The sequence below is a fragment of the Sciurus vulgaris genome (genome assembly GCF_902686455.1).
Source record: "Sciurus vulgaris genome assembly, chromosome: 15".
In the NCBI taxonomy this organism is placed as follows: domain Eukaryota; kingdom Metazoa; phylum Chordata; class Mammalia; order Rodentia; family Sciuridae; genus Sciurus; species Sciurus vulgaris.
This window is the reverse complement of record NC_136476.1, coordinates 70,899,967-70,920,939: the sequence shown is the minus strand read 5'-3', so window position 1 is coordinate 70,920,939 and position 20,973 is coordinate 70,899,967. Positions and strand designations below refer to the sequence as shown.

Below are 20,973 nucleotides of genomic sequence, written 5' to 3'. Positions count from 1 at the left end.
CGCAATTGTGAATTAGCTAGCTGGCTAATTGCTTCAAAGCGATCGTGGTGCACATGCTGCGATCCCCGAAGAGCAGTTTTTGAGTCCCCCTCGACTCCACTCCCGGCGTTAGACACCAGCACGGGGCTCTCAGGGCCCTCAGGACGACTCCTGCCCCTACACCCACTTTCACCCCTTTCTTCCCCAGGGCTGGACTGTTTCACCCCGTCTCCAGGCAACCGCCAGGCGCGCCAGGCGGGACGTCATTTCCTGAAGAGCCCGCGGGGGGAGGGGGCGGGGAGGGGGAGGGGCGAGGGGGCGGGGCCAAGGCTGGGCTGGCGACGGCGACGGCGTCGGAACTCGCTGGAAGACTCGGCCCAGGGTTGCTCAACAGTTCGCAAAGTCCGGGCTCGCGGCGGCGCGGCTCCGTCTGCGCCCGGGCGGCGCGGGGGCGCTGGGACCCCGGGCTGCTGCATCCCGGGGCTGCCCCGGACATGCCCCGCACCCCCTACCGGACGCCCGCGTGGCTCCATCCGCTGCGACTCCGGGGGCTCCGGCACTAGATCGACCCCCGCCCCAACTTCTGACTTTGGGGTCCCCCAGCCTTAGAAGAACAGGCGGCCCGGCTGGGGGAGCCCCGGGAATGGTGTGACGGGGCGGTCAGCTTTGCTGCGCCCCCCACTCCAGCCACCCGCCGTCTCTGCGCCCTCCAGAATGTAGCTGTGCTCTCCGCGCCCCCCGGCCTCCAGCCGCAGTCTCCGCGACCTCCGGGCTTCAGTCGCCAACTCTTTGTCCCCCAGGATCCCGCCGTTGTCTCCGCGTCCGCAGATTCCAGCCGCCGTCTCCGGATTCCAGTTTCGCGACCCCCTCCGTTTTCGCACCTCCCGGATTCTAGCAGCGTCTCCGCGACCCCCCAGGATCTAGCCACTGTACCCGCACCCCTCCAAACCCACAGTCCAGCCGTCGTCTCCACGCTCCTGCAAACCCAGACTCCGGCCGCTGTGTCCGCGTCTTCCTGGATTTGGCTCTGTCTCCACGTCCCTGAAACCCAGACTCCAGCCGTGATCTCCGCGCTCCCCGGAATCCAGCTGTCGCACCAGTGCCCGCAAGTGCAGCAGCACCCCACCGCGCACCTCAAGTCTGGCCGGGCTTCGGCGGGGAGATGAACGCGCAGCTGGACGGCCTGTCGGTGAGCTCGTCCTCCACCGGCTCGCTGGGCTCGGCGGCCGGGGCGGGCGGCGGCGGGGGCGCGGGGCTGCGGCTGCTGTCTGCCAACGTGCGCCAGCTGCACCAGGCGCTGACGGCGCTGCTGAGCGAGTCGGAGCGGGAGCAGTTCACGCACTGCCTGAACGCATACCACGCGCGCCGCAACGTCTTCGACCTGGTGCGCACCCTACGCGTCCTGTTGGACAGCCCGGTCAAGCGGCGCCTGCTGCCCATGCTGCGTCTGGTCATCCCGCGCTCAGACCAGCTGCTCTTCGACCAGTACACAGCCGAGGGTCTCTACCTGCCTGCCACCACCCCCTACAGGCAGCCTGCGTGGGGCGGCCCCGACGGCGCAGGGCCCGGGGAGGTGCGCCTGGTCAGTCTGCGGCGCGCTAAGGCCCACGAAGGCTTGGGCTTCAGTATACGAGGGGGCTCCGAACACGGTGTGGGTATCTACGTTTCGCTGGTGGAGCCGGGCTCCCTGGCTGAGAAAGAAGGGCTGCGGGTCGGGGACCAGATTCTGCGTGTCAACGATAAATCCCTAGCCCGGGTGACCCATGCGGAGGCAGTCAAGGTAGGGCTGAGGTTTGGGGAAGAAAAAGGGGAAAAGTATCTGCAGCAGAGTGGGGCCGCTCCTTCAGTAGCTCCCTGCTGTGTTTCCTTGGGCAAATCACTTGACCGTGCTGGGCTTCATTTTTGGTAACTCTAAAGCAGGACCATCTAGTTTGTGGAACCAATAGGTGTCAAGCCCTGGGCATATGGTGATGCCTTGCCTTCATGGGGCCTACCTGCTAGTGCAGAAGATAGGACAGTGTCAAATACTCAAGCAAATGTATGATCACAAAATGGGAAAGGGACTTTGGATTCTTATGAGCATTCAAAGAAATAAGGACTCTGCTTGGCATAGCGTTAGTAATCAGTAGGTGGCCTGCCCTGCTGCTTTTGCTGATGTCATCATCCTGTCTTTGAAAGTTTTGTTAGTTCATCAGTGGCCCAAGGAGACTTGTTGAGGTGACCACAGAGCTCCCAGCTGGCTGTGCTGCTTGTGGCCAGACTGGGGATCCTGGAACAGGTTGCTTGCCCTCCCAGAACCTTTGTTCTCCACGTGGAAAACGGGGCAAGTGGACCAGATAAGTGGTCCCTCACCTTGTTGAGAATGAGTCTACTGCCCAAATGTCAAAAACAAGTCCCTTATCCCCATGAAAGTATTTGTGCTTTTTGTGACTGTTAATTGAGAAAAATACCTCATGACAACCAGCTTCCAGGGATTTAATTATGCTGTTAAAGAGTGTGTGTGTTTGCTGATCTCATAGCCCAGGGCTGTTGCAAACCATTTGGAGTGTGAGATGGAGAGTGTGTGTTCCCTTGTGGATTCAAGGATCCCTTGCAAGACTTTGGCCCCCACCCCTGTCCCTTTGTGGGCAAGAAGCGAAGAGTTTTGGGGGAAAGAAACCTCAACACATTCTCTGCTTTAGCAGAGAAATGCTCAGGGTTTGGGCTGGCCTGTGGGCCCCTCTCCCGGCCACGCCATGCCCCTGCCTCTAGCACAGGTGTTCTGAATTCCAGCCTATGCTGCTGGCTGCAGGGAAGCTCCTGGGCAGCAGAGCTCTGGGGCTGTTTCCTGTGTGCTGACTGTTCAGTGACATGTGGCCAGGTGAGTTGAGCTGACTGTGTGCCTGGGACACCAGCAACTGTTTCTGTCCTCACCTCCCTCTTCTGCTTTCCGCCCCATGGACCCTCAGAAGGCTCCTGGTGCTTTTGGAAACTTCTTTGCAGTTTCTGGAAAAAGGCAGATCAGCTTAAATTGTTCCCGGGTATAGTGGGCAAAGCTCTTTGTGGGTTTCCATGCAACGGTCCTCCCTGGCTCCTCCCCCCACATCCATCTTTTCCCTTGATCTAGCATTCCATATAGTTAAAAAGAAATAGTCCATTAGCCTTGACCCTAAAAGGTCAGAGTTCTGAGATGATAAATTTGTGCTCTAAAGATACTTGATTCAAATGGTCATTTATAAATGTGGATTCAATTTTAGAGGCAATTTAAGGAGACTGGACTAACTTAATCATCACAAGGTGATAGACTTTGGAAAGACCGTGGGTTCCTCTGAATAGTAAAAACACTCTCTCTCCCTTCAGTTTGCACCCCAGACCCAGTGGGCCGCAGGGTCGCGCTGCTTGGCTGTGAATTTCCGTTTCTGGGCATTTCTTCCATCACTCTGGGGACCTTCTTTCTGAACCTCTGTCTGAACCACCTTTACACTGTGGTGGTTCAGCTGTGACTCACAGCAGCACCAGGCCTTAGATCTTGACTTTGGTTGCTTTCAGAGCAAAACCTCAGCTCTCCTTGCATAGTTTTTGAAGCCCAAGAGAGAGTACCTGCTGCCACCAGGAGAGAGCGGAATAGGAGCAGAACTGTCCTTGAAGTGTAGCACCTGTGTCCCAGGGGCCTGTGTGAGCTGAGCAAGGCGGCCACTAAGGCAGGGTTGTCCCTCTTCTGACCAATGTCAGACAGATGATCTGCTTGGGGTGGACCTCTCTGGACCCTTAAGAAGCAGAAGTCAAAATGCTGCTTTGTGTCATATTAACTCCAGAGGCAGAAGGGGACAGACTTCTTGATGGGTGGAGTTTACAACAGAGGAGGCCAATGTGCAGGGTCGCACCATGTGCAGATGGTTTCAGGACAGTTAAAAGATTCCTGGAAGAGCTGTTTGTTGATGCGTTTCCACAAATTAGGAGGGTTAAGTCGCTTAACTGCAAGTCTGGAGAGGCCTGGCTTCTCCACCAAGCACCAGCCGCTCCTGCCTGGCAGCTCTGCCTGGAGGCCTGTGAGCCACGGTGCTGGAGGGCCCCCATCAGGGGCTCCGCGGTACAGGTGCACACTTGCACCTGCACCTCGGACTGCCTGCACATTTTCTCTGGCTTGTCTGCTCCTGTCTCTCTGCTACCTTGTGTTTAGTGGGTGTCTTTTCAGTCTTCAAATGTTTATTTTTCTTCTCTGAGACTTCCCCAAAGAAGTTAATGGTATGTCGTGTGTGTGACATAAAAATAAAATGAAAATTAAAAATGAAAATAAATTTTAGGGGTTAAATTACTTGAGAGTTTACAAATCAGAGAGGGTCACAGCTTTTTCAAGAAGGGATTAAGCAAAGGCAGTTCTTTCCTCTTCTTTTTCTGACAAGTGGAGCATCCATTGTTACTCAAAGCAGTTTACTGAGGATTGTATCCCACATCCAGTGGGGCTTCCGTGCCTCTTTTAAAGCCCATTTGCCAAATCAGCAGTGACAGGTCCTGATAAGGCAAGTCATTTACTATTTGCAATTAGATTGAAATGTTTGATTTTTTTGAAAAGTCTACGTTGAATGAACAGGAGCCAAACTAATAATCATAAAAGAATAGTTGTTCAGAGGTTTTCAGCCAGATATGCTTGATAAATCGACCCAGGAATCTGCAGACCAGGGATGCTGCATTAGCTCTGCTATGCCCTTGCTGTGTGACCTTGGGCAAGTCACTGACCCTCTCTGTGTTCCAGGGTGAATGGGCTGGGGCTATCCAAGGCCCCTTCCAGCTCAGACAGTCTGTGACTTGCTTGCTATGTGCGACACAGAAGGCATGTAAAATGTCGAATCTGATGTTTTCTTGTTCTTTTGGAATTGCCTTCGTTTAAGGCAAAGAAAGTTGGCTAAGGCCTGGGAGTCGGGAGTCTTGGCATTCTTGTGTAGCATCGTACTAAATCAGGAAATTGATGGGCTACACACTGTACTGACGAGAGCTGGACGCTGTCTCTCGACCCGAGAACGCCAGCCCTGGTGCCATTCCAGAGTAAATGAGGACCGACAAAGGGATTCTGGCACAAAGAGCACTGGCCTGGGAGCGCTCAAAATCTGACTCACTTACCCACTTGTTTTCTGAGCCCCCTGGTTTTGTGGGTAGAACTCGGGTGTCCAGGCGCTACTGGCATGTGGGTATGCGGGTGTGTATTTCATCTGGGTAAAATTTAAATTGCTTCTTTGCAAGTCTCAGCATTCCCACATCCAGTAACCATATTAGACTCTGAAATGTTCCAGAAGTTAAAAACTCACTGGCCCTTTCACTTAATTAGAGTTACCGCACTCTCCTCCCTTTGCAAAATAACCCAGGAAGAACCTGTCTGAATTAATCTAAGTCATTATGTTTGGTTCAGCACCTTCTAAATGACTCGTTTGTCACTCGAGCATCGTACATGGTTTGCTGAAGCCATTACAGATGATTGCCACTTCCAGCTCTGTGTCTGATCTGGGGCTCCTCCCACTGGTCTCTTTCCTGGGCTCCCGTTTGGAAACCATGGTGGGCACAGGCTTTTCCCTGGCCCTGTATTCATTCTGCAGTTTGTGGGTCCTGTCAACAGTGACAATGGGAAGCTCACTAGTCATCAACTCTTGACTGAGTAGATATTTGGTTGCAGCAAATTCAGAGTTGGTGCAGTCCAGCGAGAGCGCCTGGTTCTTTAATGTAGCCTTGTGTATTCATTTCATCCAAGATGATGCACAAGGTTGTAGAAAATCGTGAGGCCTGTGTAGGGCCACATCCTCTTCCCACTGGTTATTTACCATTCAGATCAAAGAAGCATTCCATAGGGTGAATGGGAATGCCTTTATTTTGCCATTAAGACTTGATATTTTTGTAGTAGAAGGTTCTCAACTCCTGACTTGAAGCTGGACATTAAAGAGATGCAGCATAGCCCCGTGCGGCTCAGCATTGTGTTTCTCCTTCATTCCCCTCTGCCGAGGAACCCCGGATTGTTTATTACTTGGCATAGATTCATCACTCTGATGGAGCTGGAAAGAGAAGGTGCTCCTTTAACCCCTGACCAATGGGATTCTTACGCAGGGGCTCGCCGCCTGCCTCTGCCCACCTCCAGCCACGTACACTGAAGGCAGCCTGTGTGCACCTGTGAGCGCGCGCACGCACGCACGCACGCACGCACCACGGGTGCACGGTGCACCTGTCATGCCTGCAGCACGTGCGCAGCTCCTTCGAGTCCTAATCTTCCCTCTATCCTGCAAAGGGCTTTGCACTGAAGCAGGCATTCCCAGGGGATTAGGCTCCAACTGGCTTTCTACAGGGTTCTTTTGGGACCTAGAAGGGACAGCCTTTGGTCTGTACTGCTTGGGGACCCCAGGCTCTTCCCGAGCAAGAACAGTGAATCTGATTAGAAGGCATGACATTAAATGTCTGGAGGTAGCTGGAGGCTGAAATAGAAATCTTTCAAAATGGATTCTTTTTCTTTCTTTCATTTGTTTTAAACCCCCAAGCAAGAACCTGGTATTAACTCCAAGCTCATGCAGCCCTCTAATTGTGCCGCAGGGTGGGGTGTTGCCTGTCAAGTTTCTGTGCTACAACATTTCCTTTTTCCTTCTGCAGCCTCGCTGGTGGAGAGGGCGCACAGAGCAGATGCAAGCTCTCTCCTCGTCCCTCACCTCCCTGGTGCCACTTGAGGAAGCAGCACCATGGCACTGGAGCTCTGTGGATTTTTTTTTTAATAGACTTTATTTTTGAGAGCAGTTTTATGTTCACAGTCAAATTAAGCAGGACAGAGGTTTCCCCCGACTCCATCCCCCAAAATGCACAGCCTTCCACATTATCAACATCTCCTGCCAGAATGATGCATCTGTCATGATTGAGGAACCTGCTTTGACCCGTCCTTGTCACCCAAAGTTGACATTGCACCTGACATTTAGCTTTGCTTTACTAGAACACTACTAAGAAGAGAGGCGTCTGACCTTAGTGAGCACCAGCTGTGGGTGAGGCGCTTGGTCCCTCCTATGCCATTCCATTTCCCCAAGGGAATCGGGGAGGGGAGGAATGTCATAAAATCGGTAAGTCCCAGGTCACCCCTAGGATTAAGAACCCAGCACCACCCCCCTCCCCATCTGGAACCCAGCCCCAGGGGTGTAAAGCCAGCCTCCTGGAAGACAAGGTCTGCCCCCAAGGAAGCGGGCAGATGTCCATTCTGTGCCTGAAATGGGGAGCCCGTTGAGAGCCACCCCACAACTTGGTTTTGCTAAGCGAGGAGTCAGAGATCTGTCATCAAGGGAGAGCAGCGTGTCTCCACCCTTTCTTGGTCTGGAGCCACTTGTCCCTACTTCTCTGAGCTCTGCTTACCACACTGCAGAAGTGAGCTGGATGTGGTCCCTGCCCACAGGAGTTTGGGAGGGGATTATTGGACCATCTGTGGTTACAGGTCACTGGAATTTCGGGTGACATCCTCATGCCCCTGCATCCCTACCACCCTCTCCAAAGCAGTTCCTCTTCCCCGCCTCCTGTCCCCTCCCTTTACTCTCTGTGATTTCCTTCAGCATGCTTTTTGCTACCAGAATGACCTTTCTTGGTTTTTTGTCTTCCTCCCCCACTACAAATAAGCTTCATGGAAATTAGGATTGGATATGTCTCCGCCCACTCCCATATGCCCATTTCCTGGCACATAGTAGGTTCTTTAATAAATTAATATTTACCAAAAGAATGGAATGATCCCTTCATATCTCCCTTCCTCCTTCTCTCTCTCTCTCTTTTCTTGGTACTGGGGAGTGAACTCGGAGGTACATTGTCACTGAGCTACAACCCCAGCCCTCTGTATTTTTTATTTCGAGACAGTCTCACTAAGTTGCTTAGGGTCTCACTAAGTTGCTGAGGATGGTGTCCAACTTGTGATCCTCCTCTCTGAGCCTTGCGACTTGCTGGGATTACAGATTTATATCACTACATCACTACACCTGGTCTGGAATGATCTCCCTTTTTTTTTTTGGTACCAGGGATTGAACTTGGGGCACTCCACCACTGAGCCACATCCCCAGCCCTATTTTGTATTTTATCTAGAGACAGGGTCTCACTCAGTTACTCAGTGCCTCACTTTTGCTGAGACTGGTTTTGAACTCGTGATCCTCTTGCCTCAGCCTGCCAGCCACTTGGATGACAGGCGTGCGCCACCCCAGAATGATCTCTTACTCCAGTGTTGGTGAATTCAGGATTCCCCACCTCCTGCGTGGGAGATCTGAAGAGAATCTGTGTGTGGCCGTGGAGTGGGCACTGAACGGAAAAACCGAGGAAAGCCCAAATCTGTAGTGTGTGCGTACCACAAAGCTGGCTGTGTGGTTGTGGGCAGTTCCCGTGACATCTCTGAACCCCAGTCTTTGAAGCTATGAAATGGGCTGTGGTCATCAAATGTCTTGTCAGGGATGGAAACACGTGAAACCCTCTCCACTATTTTATAAAAGGCCTTTTCAAAAACAACAACAAAAAACCCAAGAAACAAAAAACCTTTGTTCAGGTTTGTACCTGAGCGCGGCAGCAGTTCTTCCCGTCTTCTGCAGCCCAGACCCACCCTGTAAGACCCCTTTGGCAAGTTCATCTGCCACTTTGCTCTCCATCTTAAAACCAGGTTCCCAGAAGTGGGTTATTGCAGCAGCTTGATAGTGTCTGTGATTCCAAAATAGAATCATTTATGCATCCCAAAGCAATCAGTGAACCAGTGTGGGGTAGGATACACCTTCTGGCTTTTTGTTAAAAATAAAATAAAACAAAAAAACCCCTCAGGTATTCAGAAGCCCCATGTTTTATGTGAAGGCCAAGCCCCCGCTAACCACATGTATGTTCAAGAGCTGCTTTATTCTGTACGGAGAATGCATACCGGGATTATTTTTTCCTCTTTTCCAATCCCAGCACCTTTGCCTCCTCCCTCCTTTGGGAATTCTTGTTCCTTCTGCTAAATTGGCTGTGGCTTTGCTTCAGCTAGCAGATGGTTTCAAGCTTCTTTTCCCTCCCTACCTGAGTTTCCCAGTACAGCATCCTCCCAACTCTGAACGCACAGCAAATATATCGGCCTTCCCAACGCAATCCCAAGATACCTTCTTTCCTAGGTTCTAAGGCTGTGAGGAGGAATGCAGTGAAGGGACATCAGAAAGGGAGTTTCCAAATGCCCAGGTGCTGGGGCTGCTGAAAGGTGGCAGTTCACAAGTGTTAGTTCAGGGAGACATTTTTTTTCTTCAGTATTTTGTTTAGATGTTGATGGACCTTTATTTTGCTCATTTACTTATATGTGGTGCTGAGGATCGAACCCAGTACCTCACCCACGCTAGGCAAGCGCTCTGCCACTGAGCCACAGCCACAGCCCTCAAGGGAGATTTAACCAGCTTCCAAGCAAGTCTGAACCTCACCGTGGGTTGGGAAGCCCTGCCACCCCCCAGTAAAGCTTGTTCACCTTAAGATTTGACCAGACAGCTGAACTCACCCTGTCCCCATCCTTAGTGATTTGGGAGCAAGTTTCCAGATGTGCAAGGTCAGCTGATTCATGGGAAAGTCCAAGGAAGGGAGGTCTGTGCCCAGAGGCTCATGGTGGAGTCTTGAGGTGGACATGGTTCACCTGACCGTGCTACTTGGCAGTGACCTTGGGCAAGTCCCTCTGCTGCTCTGATTCAGATATCCCCTCTGCTAAACCTGGCCCTTGCACATCAGAAGTTTGAAAAATATGTCTGTGAAGGTCCCACTGCAAGCATTATAATGAAAAATGTTATCGACTCTATTCAGCTGGCTTTGAAAACCTTCTGTGTGCCTGCTAGTCTTTATTTTATTTTTTTTAAATTGTCATTGGAAGAAAATACCAGGACTCAGGCCTGTGAGATTGGTCGGAGCTGTTTGAATTGCAGAGTCATTTGCTAAATGTGGTCGATATTCCTACATAGACAGAGTTTCTTTAAAAATGTATTTGCTCCTATCTGGCTTTTGGTATCTTCATCTTTACTTTATAGAAGTAATAAAGCCCAGTGGATGAATGGAATTGCATGTCCCCACCTCCCTTCTGATTTTCTGTGAGGCCTTTAAAAATAGGGGAGGCAGACAAGATGGATGCATGGCCCAGGGGACCAGCGTGTGACCGTGTTGTCCCCTGGACCAGTGCATCCCTAAGCTTGCTTCCCTCCATCCTCCCCTGATGGGTTCCCAGGGGTCCTGGAGAGGAAGAAAAGGAGAGGGCTGTTTCCAGAGCCCATTAAAGCAATTAATGCAGGTAAGAGTGGTGCTTTGATAACGCAGCTTCTGCACTTAAAAAAAAGACAACTTGTAATTTATTTGAACCGCATCTGAAATGATGTGCCAGCCTTGGGAAGAGCTTCCGATTAAGAAACGAAATGTGGTCCAGCTTTCAGAAATTCACCTCCTGTGGAGATTTGAAAGCTTCCACTCAGGACTCTGGTGAGCCCTGCTGACCGCTCCATCCTCCTGGCCCCAAGGGAGGGGTGGCAGGCTTTGGGGTGTTTGGGCCCAGCCTCCCTTTTCCTTCATCCTTCTCCGGGGAGTCCCAAAGCTTTCCCAACTCTCTGGAGCCCTCTTCCTCCTCCAAGAGCCCTTCCAGTTCTGAGATTTTAAGTCATTTCAAAGGTCAGCATGTACAGATCTCCCTCAGCCTCCTTCCTGTCTTTTCCCCAGTGCCTCTGCCTCTCCCCATTGACCAGCCTTATCTCTGAACAGGTTCCTGCGTCCTTTTAATGCGTCTATTTTCTATCTGTATATTCAGCTCTTCTCCAGCTTTAAGAATAACTTCTATTTGCTCTGGAAGTCCTGCCCATTTCCAGCCCTCTGATGGCCCTTTCTCCTGCCCTCAGGTTGTGGACATGTCCCAAGTTGGTCACCTTGACCTGTTCTTCCTCTCCAGGGGACCACACCAGCTTCAGTGTGGCTAGCTCTCCAGGCCGGCCCTCTCCCAGCCTGTCCCCTTCCTTGCTGTCCCTGCTGCCCAGATGCAGTGATCTCCTCACAGTCTTGTCCATCCTCCATCCTGCGGGCAGGGTGAACCCTCTGAAGTGCCTGCAAAAACCTGACTCTTGAGCTGGGAGCCCACAGAGCAGGGACCAAGCTCTTCCACTTGGCCTCAGGGTTCCACCCCTTTACCTACAGGGAATTCCCTTCTCCAGCTGTTCCCCAAATGGAACCACACTTGGCCAACAAGTAATAGCCTCCTTTGAAACAAGGCTTCATTTCTCTCCACCTTGGACACCCAAGTCCTTGTTAGGCCAGATCTCACTTGTTTCCCTAGCAGACCTGCCTACCCGCCATTGCTCCCATCTGCAGGAGACCCTCTCCTCCCTCAGCCTAGCAGCCTGCTTCACCTCTCCCATGGCACAGATGTATTTCTTCCCCTTCTCTTTGTTGCTCATTGAGTGATGATAACCTTTACCCTGCATGAGGCTGCAGTGAGCCAGCCCTGGCTTAAGTATAAACTCATTTAAACCCCACAGCAGGCCTTGCAAAGAGTTGGTCACTTGCCTTTTGTCACACATACAGGTAGTGGCAGAGCCTGGTTGCACACCCAGGTGTTGCGGCCCTGAGAGACTGCAGAGAGTGTGGACACCTCATTGTGCTGGAGCCTGGGCCCTGGCCCAGCGCGAGGTCCAAGCCCAGCTCTGTTGCTTGGTAGCTGTGGGGTCTTGAACGAGCTCCTTAGCTCTGACCCTGGGATCCCTCCGCCACACAGCGCGATGCAGTTGGCAGGGCAACGGCAAGCAGGGTTTCCTTGTCTCTAAACCAGGGGTACTGATGCCACGCAGGTCATGTCTTAACGCACTGGGCACGTGGGTGAACCTGAGCATGTGGTGATTGCCCGCTCTGTTCAGACCACTGCGCTGGGGCTGGATGAGGCTCGTCCTGGCACTTGGAGAAGGACAGAACAGAGAGCACATGATAAATGTCACCACCAGTGAGGTTTATGTGTGCCACCAGAAGCTCTGCCAGGGCTTCCTTGCACCCCCTTGGGACTCTTCCCTACAGCCACGAGGGAGAGGAAACTGGAATCAGAACAAATGGTGACCCGCCGCAGGCACGTGAAGGGAGGAAGCAGGAACCCAGATGGGAACCCAGGTCTGCCTGCCTCCAAAGCGCATGCTCATTGCGTGGGCTCTCAGTTGCTTCTGGAAAGACGCAGGGTGAACAACGCAGTGCGGTGCTGGCGATGGTAGGGGCTCAGTTTGTCTTGCCTCCTCCCCAGGTTTTGTCCTTATGAAATGGCTCTGTAGCCATTGGATGAGAAAACCCCCGAGGAACCAGTAAACCCAGGCCTGGCCACCCTGCCCCTTCCTGGACAGGCTGTATGCACGTGATCACCAGACTCCAGGGGCGTCTCTGTTATCTGTCCTCCCCATGCCCTGAGCTTTGTCAGGTTTTTATTTTGTGCATTGTCCGTGAAAATTCCCTGATAGGGAACTGTGACCTCAACTAACCGCCTTGAGAATAAACTGGTGTCTGGTGAAGCCCTGTCCTTCACGGCAGGCCCGAGTTCATCCCTGGGCCTGGTGTCAAGGCTGCCGGTCCTCAGCCCCGCCCCAGACTGGACAAGCGAAGGGGCCATTGTGTTTGGCCTATGGAAAAATGGGGGTGAAGTCAGTGGTAGAGCGCTTGCCTGGCCGCCTGAGGCCCTGGGTCCATCCCTAGCACTGCAGATAAGAAAAAAGTACTTAAAATTAAATGTGTGTGTTTGTGTATGTACGCGTATTCCTTTCTGTATTTACTTTAGTAAACTAATGTATATGCACGCAATTTTTAAAACTTGGAAAGCCCAGAAAAACACATAAGAAAACAAAAAATCGCGGCTCGCTCGCCTGCCCCGACGTAATCACTATTGGCAGTTTGATCCCAGCCTTCCCGGAGCCCGTGCGTGCATTTGCACTGGGAATTCTCCACACACCTGCCAGTTTGGACGTAGCTATCTAGCCGTCTCCTTCGCCAAGCCGTGCCTCATGACTGTTTTCCCACTTTGATAAATGTTTCTAGAACGTGATTTTTAATGATTGCATAATATATTGCAGCAAAGAGATACATGATTTATTTAACTAATTTCTTCTTGTTGGACAGCTTGTTTTTTCAGTGCTATCCATATTGCTGCTTTTCACATCCGTGCACATTAATCCTTAAGCATGTCTCTAATAACTCCTTGGGCTGTCTTTCTGGAGGTGGTATTGGCTCAGGGGAGAGGCATAATTTTAAGACTTTTGATAACAGTTGCCAAACAGTTCTTGGGAAGGGAATTATTTTGCATAATCCCTCCTGCCAATATTAGCAGCCTGCAGGAGCTTTCATTTTCCCCTAACCATGCCAACATTGGGTATTATGGGTTTTTCCCCCAGTCTCACAGACAAAAAAAAGGATCCTGTTTTAATGTGCATAATTTAAATAGGTTGAACTCCTTTACATGTTTGTTTGTATATGTATTTACATTTTTTTTGGTGTATAACTTACTGATAAACTATGCCCACTTAATCGCAAAGTTTTACATGTCAACGTCGTCTGTCCTTTCCATTCTGATGTTTGCTGAGTCTGTTTTTAAAACATGGTTGATCCCTCCACCTTGAATTCTGGTTCTTCAGTGTGAAGTTGAATTCAGTGGGAAGCCCTCGCTCTTTCAACTGAGAATGGTCAGAAAGAGGGACAGGGATATAAAGAGTCTGGGAGGGAAGATACCCTACTCATGAGCTGAGAAAATGACTTTGATGCACATGGATATTCCCGATGGACCTATGTGCTTTGGACGTTCATCCAGACATTAAAATACTCCACTGCAAGCCCTTCAAGGCTCATCTTGAGCGATAATATTTATGACTTCTAGAATCATGTTAGTTCTTCCTTAAAAGCAAGGAAGAATAAAGAGAAGAACATTTGTAAAGCGATTTACTTAAATTATAAGGGGCTCAAATTCAGGCTGAGTGGGTAATTGAAGAATTGCATTAAAAAGGAATCCATATCTTTCTGGGATCTGCTCTGACCTCATCTTGTGAGTTGTTACGTGAAGGGGTGGTCACTCTGTCACTTTCTTGCAAATTTCTTTGTAGCATTATCCCCAAGGTCAGGGTTTTTCCTTTCTTTGTTGGTGTGTTTTCATACAGCCTAAACTCAGTAAGACATTTAGGAGCCCCAAGACATTTAGGGGAGAACAGGGGTTTTCAAAGGACAGGTCTCCAGCCCAGCCCTTGGGATCCCTGTGTTCCCAGGATGAAAGTGAAAATTTCCTCTTACTTATGGAGCCTTTGGACAAGGTCAAAGTCTCCTTAAAGAAGGGGCAGGGACTGAACCACTGGTTTTTAAAATACTACTTTGTGAGACCCAATGAAAGGCACATTTAAATAGCATGAAAGAAAGTCTGCAGGGAGAGAAGATTCCTGCCTCCTTCCCCTCTTGCACCTCTCGCCAGGGGTTTCCCTGCCCACTCCCCTAGCTTGCTCCTGGGCAGCCACATTCCTCGATCACCTGCTTCCCTGAGGGTCTAGCTATCTTTAGGGAGGAGTCTTGGAGGGCTCCCATAGCTGTTCTGCAGTCTGCTTGATTCCCCAGGGATTCACCCAGGGCCATGGCTACACTGAGCTGGAGCAAACGGACAGGCCTTGGGTGTCCCAGCTGTGCCCCAGGTCCTGGCCTCTGCCAGCGCACAGATGTTAGTGATGATCCCGTGTATCCGCGGGTGTTGGAGAAAAAGTGGTTCCTCATCACCCCTGCCTGCCCATGTTGTCATTCCAAAAGAATGTGGAATTTGTGATTTGGGGACTTGGATTTAGGGAATGTTTGCAAATGACACGTGTCTTAGACCATACTCAGCAGCTGCTAGGTGTTACCTGGGAGGGATGGGAGAGGGGCAGGAGTCTCGAGAAAGCAGAGTTATCATTCAAGCATCCGTGGCAAGGTTCTCTGCCTCCAGCTACTCAGAAGGGGTGTCTGATCCTAGACATGGGCTTAGATTTTAGCATTTATTCATCTGCTCAACAATTGCTTTATTGAGCACCTGCCCTGGGACTGGTATAATTTAATGCATTTCACCATCTACGCATCTCATCTGCTTTTTGGTTCATATGTTTAGGTCAAAAGCAACTGAGTGGCTTAAACTGAAAAGCACATTACTGAAAAGGGAAAGGGATCAGAACTGATGTTAGAAAGGTGCGAGAGCTCGTGCGTGTGCTGTCTTTGATAAAAAGGGTATTTCATCTTTAAATTGAATTCTGAGCATCCTAGAACCAAGGCAGAAAGAGAAATGAACAGATTATTTTGATCCCGCTGGAGGAATCCTTGGTACTTCGGAGACAGCATTCCTTGCGGAGGGCTTCCTTGCATGTCCTGGCTGTCACTTCAAGTGGAGTCAGCTGCCACCTTCGGGTTCTATTTGTCGACACACCTGTGATGCCTTCCTTGTCCGTTGAGAGGCTGGAGATGGAATGAGCACTTGGATAAGTAAGTTGCCATGTGTACTTTCAGGGGCAGCGAGCAGCACGTGCAGAGGCCCGAAGTGGAAAGAGCCCGTGACTTGATACTGCAAGAAAGCTCAGGTGGCAGGCGGGGGCGGGGACCAGGCTGGTCAGGTGTGGGGCAGCTGCCCAGGCCTGAGATGCCTCACAGGGAGTTTGCATCTTGCATCAGGAGCAACAGGGAGCATTTGGGGGCAGTAAGGGACAAGGTCAGCTTATATTTTAAGAGGATTCTTCGGCTGCTCTGCAGAGGCTGGTTTTGGGGAGCTGAGAGCCGAGGCAGCAGTAGTCCAGGACTTATGGCTGGGCCTGACATCTGCTCAGGGCTCCAGAGTCAGGGGCTCTCACATGTACCTGCCACTTGTCTGTCTTGGGACAAGGTGTAGGACCAGCCTTGTGTTCTTTGAACCCCCTTGAGGGCTGTGGGAGGGTAGGCATCTGTTTGGAGAGTCCAAGGTTCATATTCAAGCCCTGCCTCTTATCCTCTTTGTGCCCTTACATGGGACATTTCACCACCAAGCATCCCTCTCCTCATCAATGGAAGGAATAAAATGTCATCAGGCTGGGCGTGGTGGTGCACACCTATAATCCCAGCACCTCTGGAGGCTGTGGCAGGAGGATTGCAAGTTCAAGGCCAGCCTTGGCAATTTATCAAGACCCTATCTCAAAATAAAATTTTTAAAGGGCTGGGGCTGTAGCTCAGTAGTGCACCTGCCTGGCATGCGTGAGGTCCTGGGGCCCATCCCCAGCACTGCCCCCCAAAATGATCATCATCATCTTGCCTCTACTAACAGTATTAACCTCTATTTGCCCAGGACCTCCTGTGTATCACACCCAGTGCAGAATGATTCATCAGTGCTCATTTGGCATACAGGATAACTCTGAGGTAGACATTAGTAGCCTGATTTAACAGATGAGAAAACAGAGGCTCAGAGAGGTGAAGCAACTTGTCTAAAGTCTCAGAGCTAGAAAGGGTGGAACATTGTTTGGGAATGGCTTTCCAGCAAATGCACCCTCCATTGGAAAACCACCCTAAGCCATCATCTCTACCCTAAGCCACCAGCAGCTTACCCTTTTTATATTGGTGTTTTGCTGTGAGTTAGGACCCAAGATTTAGCCCCAGATGAAGTTGGAAAATAGAGCCGATATTTCTCTAGCCGGTGGAAGAAAGTAGGACGGAAGGGGATACTGTTTCCAAGCACCTGCCCAGTCCCCTCCAATGTTGGGAAGCCAGGATGAGATGGCACAGTACTGCCCCCTGCAGGTGGCTCCAGGAACCACAAAGGGAGAGAGGCCAGCCAGAGGGCTCCTCCAACACCACCTTACTGTACATGAAGCTCTGCAGGCTGCCTCAGTCAGGGTTTCCACTGCGTTCTAGAAAGCCAAATGCACGTGTGCTTCAAGATGGGACCAAAAGGGGTTTTCATTGCAGATGTTGGTGCTGGCAAAAAACTGAGAAGCGCCCTAGATGTCCATCCATAGGAGAGTGAGAATCCCATGGTAGTGAGCCCCTGCGTGCAGAGTGTTAAGAGATGAGTCCAGTGTCATTGAATCGGTGAGGAAAGACCCTCAAGGTAAACGTCATCTAAAATAAAAAGATGAGTCAGAAAATGTGCAGTGCAAGTCAATGTATGTGACGCCCAGAAGATAGTTTTGTGTAGGTACACAGGCAAGCGTATGAAAGGCCAGGACAGGCCAGGACAGACACACAGCAAGACCTCACAGCTGTGAACACCGACAGCTCCACTCTGGGCTCTGTGTTCTTTTAAAGAGCAATGCCTAACCCTTTAGGAGCTCTTTCCTATGTTCCAGGTACTGGGGGGGAAATACACACAGACACACATGCACACATGCTGATTCAATCCTCACAGCCACCCTGTGAGATAATACTATGTACTTGCCCGAAGATACAGGGGGCAGGTCCCCAGCCTGGCTCCAGAGCTGAGGTTCCAACGACTCCTGCTTCTCCCTCTAGAGTCCACATGGGTCTGAGTGTTTGGGGCTCACATCAGTGTGGACTGTGCCTGGTGACCGGGTCTGATTGACTCCAAGCCTAGTGTGCTGCTCTCTGTGCCTAATTGGAACAGACTTCTGGGGGCTCCCGGGCATGTGGAAAACTCATTAACTGCCTGTTGGATGGATGGATGGATGGATGGATGGATGGATGGATGGATGGATGGGTAAATGAATGAATGTAAAGGAGCAAGGGGAGGTAATAGAGGAAACACACTCCAGTGTGTCTCAGGGAACTTACCAGGTGGTCTTAGAGACAGGAGTACAAAGGGGGCCCAGAGCCCATGGCATAGCTGGCAGCAGAAACAGAGAAGTAGGCTGGTGCCTCTGGAAGAGCCGCCACAATCTGGGAGGGCTTCCTGGAGGTGGAGGGAGAGAAGCTGAAGGAGGAAGGAGGGCAGGTAGGAGGAAGTGTGGATTAAAGGAAGGGGTGGTTCCTATGAGGAAGAAGGTGAGGGCTGGGTGAGGAGCTCAAGATGCTTTTGCCCTGGGGTCCCTGTAGACCAAGGTTCACAGGGTGTCTTCAGCTTGTGCTGGGAGAAGGAGGGCAGATTCAGGAAGGTCTCATCACAGTGAGAGCCTGGGACCTGCTGTGTGCCAGGTACTGTGTAGGAGGTGGGCACTATCCTTACAACTGGTACGGGGGATGGAACCCAGGGGCATGCCACCGCTGAGTCACATCTCCAGCACCTGTTAATTTTTTAGTTTTGAGACAGGGTCTGTGTTGCTGAGGCTGGCCTCAGACTTAAGGTCTTCCTGTCTCAGCCTCCCGTGTCACTGGGATTACAGGTGTGCACTGTCTCACCTGGCTAACGGTTGTAAAATGCAGAAACGAGCACAGAGAGCTTAGGTGATTTCCCCAGTACCACACAGGAAATGGTCAGCAGAGCCAGGACCATCATCCAATGCGTCTGAACCCAAACCCGAGCTAGGCAAGTGGGTCCGGAAGCTCAGGCCAGCATCGTCCTTTCCTGCCTTCCAGATCACGAACTCCATCTCAACATAGTTCTCCTTCCTGACTTCCAAGTCTCTGTTCCCAAAAAAAGGAGTCTGCCCCTTGAGGCCTGTGCCCCGAGTGAGCTGGATGACTCACATTACCGTCTTCTCTTGGGGCTTCTGGGGACCTTCTTCTGCACATGCTCAGTGGTGATAGTCTTGTGCCCTTGAGGTCTGATCTGGGCTTGTTTGGTGCATGTTCATGAGCTGTGTCAACACATCCTCTTATCCCTGCACTGTGGCCTCCAGGCCAGGCCACGGTCCTCTATGGGCAGAGAATGGTGTTAGTCTGGCCTCTGCTTTGGGGGGTTCAGAGTTGGCCCTAAAGAGCTGATGACGCACTTTGCCTCCTGAGAGTATTAAGCCGAGTAGTGAGTTGTTAACTTGGAAGACGCAGGCGTGTAATGTACATTTCCATCCTCGCAGTGCGCTGCCCGTAGCCTTCTGGTGATGGATAGCATCTTAGCCGAGCCGTCTGCCAGGTCAGATAGAGACGACTCTGCGATCTGAGTTGGTGGAATGCAGGCCAGCCCCAGGGTCGGTGTTACCAGTAAACACCAACCTTGGACATTGCGGGGGAACATCGCACTCGTGGCTGCCCTCGCTGGCAGGGGGATCTCCCCGGATCTCTCCTGTTCACCTGCTCCTGTACCTACAGAGAAAGTGGGAGAAGGATGTGGTGACAGAGGTCAGCCACCTGAGCAGGCAGAGCATGCAGGCTGCTTTAATGTAGGTATTGCATGTGATTTACCATCTCCAGGTGGCTCTCTGCAGAGAGCAAGGACACAACCAGAGTGCTATTTGAGGGCATTGACTCCTAGCCTTCAGGTGCCTTTGAAGGCCCCCTGCTGCCCTGATGGTGCTTTGTTGGGATGTGCATCCTGCTACCCCTGAGATCTTCGTCTCCCTGTTGATGTTTTCTGAAACCTCCCGGCCCCTCCCAGCTGATATGGAACCTCAGAGTCCCGGGTCTTGGACAAGGTCCAAGGATTTGGGTCAATGACCTGGGAGCAGCAGCCTGCACAGTCCTGAGAGCTCACTCCTGGACTGGGGAGGACGGAGGTGGTTTCTTAGGCCCAGCCGGCATGCCTGCCTGAGATTTATCCCATGTGTCTCCAAGACCCCATCTCTCTGCTGTTGTGACCACAATCACCAGGCAGCCTGAACCAGAGAGATATAGTAGTTTTGTTTGGGGAAGGACCTTAGTGATCACTAAGTACAGCTTGGTCATTGCCAGCGGGCAAAGCCTAACAAGGGGAACTAGCAGTCCCAGGTCACCTGCAAGCCAGTGGCACAGCAGAACCTGCCATGGAGGCCTGGCTGACAAGGGAAGTACAGCCAGTGACAGGAGCTCTGGATTTCCCAGATGGCCCAGGTGTGCAGGCCTGCAGAGAGGCAGGTGGGGGTGGGGGCCGCAGCCAGCTTGCTTTAGCAGTTAACTCCTCTCCATTACTGATGCCTTTAAAATAAATAAACCGTGGTGGATATGAGGTGTCAGGAAGGCAGACTCCGGCTCCTTGAGCCCTCTCACTTGCTTTCCTGCGACTCCGCTCAACACCTTTTAGTTCAGTTAAAGAGCAGGGGAGGAGCCCTTCCCGCGGGTCCTAATGGGCCAAGACCGCCTTCCCTGAGCGCGCTTGGGTACCGAGAGTGCTGCCTCAGGAACCTTGCCTCCTGCGGTATCGCCAGCAAAAACCAAACAGGCAACAGAGGGCGACATTCTCGACCTCCGCAAAAGCCCACATTTATCCCCCAAGAAGAGTGCTCAGCAGCCTTCCAGAATGGTCTAAGCTGAGTGGCCCTCAGGTTTTCCAACCTCGCAGTCTTGTGATGGGGAAACTGAGGTGCAGAGGGGAAGGGCTTGCCCAGGCTGGCCTCCCGGGTCCTGGGCTGTGCCCCTCTGTCCCTGCCCTCCCGGGGCTCCAGGGTCCCCTTCTGTAAAATCGCAGGGGCGGCAGCACGTGGGCGCTGCGTGACCTGCCGGGTCCTCTACAGCGCGGGCTCTCCACGCGTTCTCATCAGAGGCATTAACCTCCCCTCCTCTCAAGGTTGCTGCTGGCCTATTTATAGAACTGGCCGAGAGGGTTCTACGTCCGCGATAGGGAATACAAATGATGCCGCCGTGTTGTCGTGTCCTCCCCCTATCCCTTTTAACTCCTTGGACAGTGCTTGTCTGCGGCTTCACCGTTTCCCTCCTCCGTGGAGACACGCCCGGGAGAGAGGCCGGTAGGCTGTGCCCTCGGCTGAGCGCCTGCTGTATGCACGGCGCTGGATTTCCTGCCCGATTTCCCCTTTGACCCTCCCCACCCTGACAGGTGGACGTTGACCCTCCCCCCTCACAGTGCTGCCGGTGTGGCCTCTCAGGCAACACGTGGCCGAAGTGCAACCTCAGTCACCTTCTGCCTGCCTCGCTGGCCCAAGTCTGTTCTTTCCACCACGTTCCTCTGCTCTAACTCCAGCACGACCTTCCCAGCTCGCTGTGGCTGCAGGATCACGTCTCTGGAGGTTCCTATTTCTTTGGGGTTTTTATTTA

General features: G+C 51.8%; 1 protein-coding gene across 3 annotated transcripts in view; it reads left to right on the top strand.

Moving 5' to 3' along the window:
• The first annotated feature begins 282 nt into the window (after positions 1 to 282).
• WHRN (whirlin) overlaps positions 283 to 20,973 on the top strand; it is an 83,622-nt gene continuing 62,931 nt past the window's right edge. The window contains exon 1 of one of the 3 annotated variants that reach the window (XM_079112275.1): positions 283 to 1,759. In XM_079112275.1, the coding sequence (XP_078968401.1) occupies positions 1,142 to 1,759 (618 nt within the window). In that variant the 5' untranslated portion in view covers positions 283 to 1,141. The remainder of the gene's footprint in view (positions 1,760 to 20,973) is intronic. The other 2 variants (XM_079112276.1, XM_079112277.1) reach the window with 2 other exon arrangements.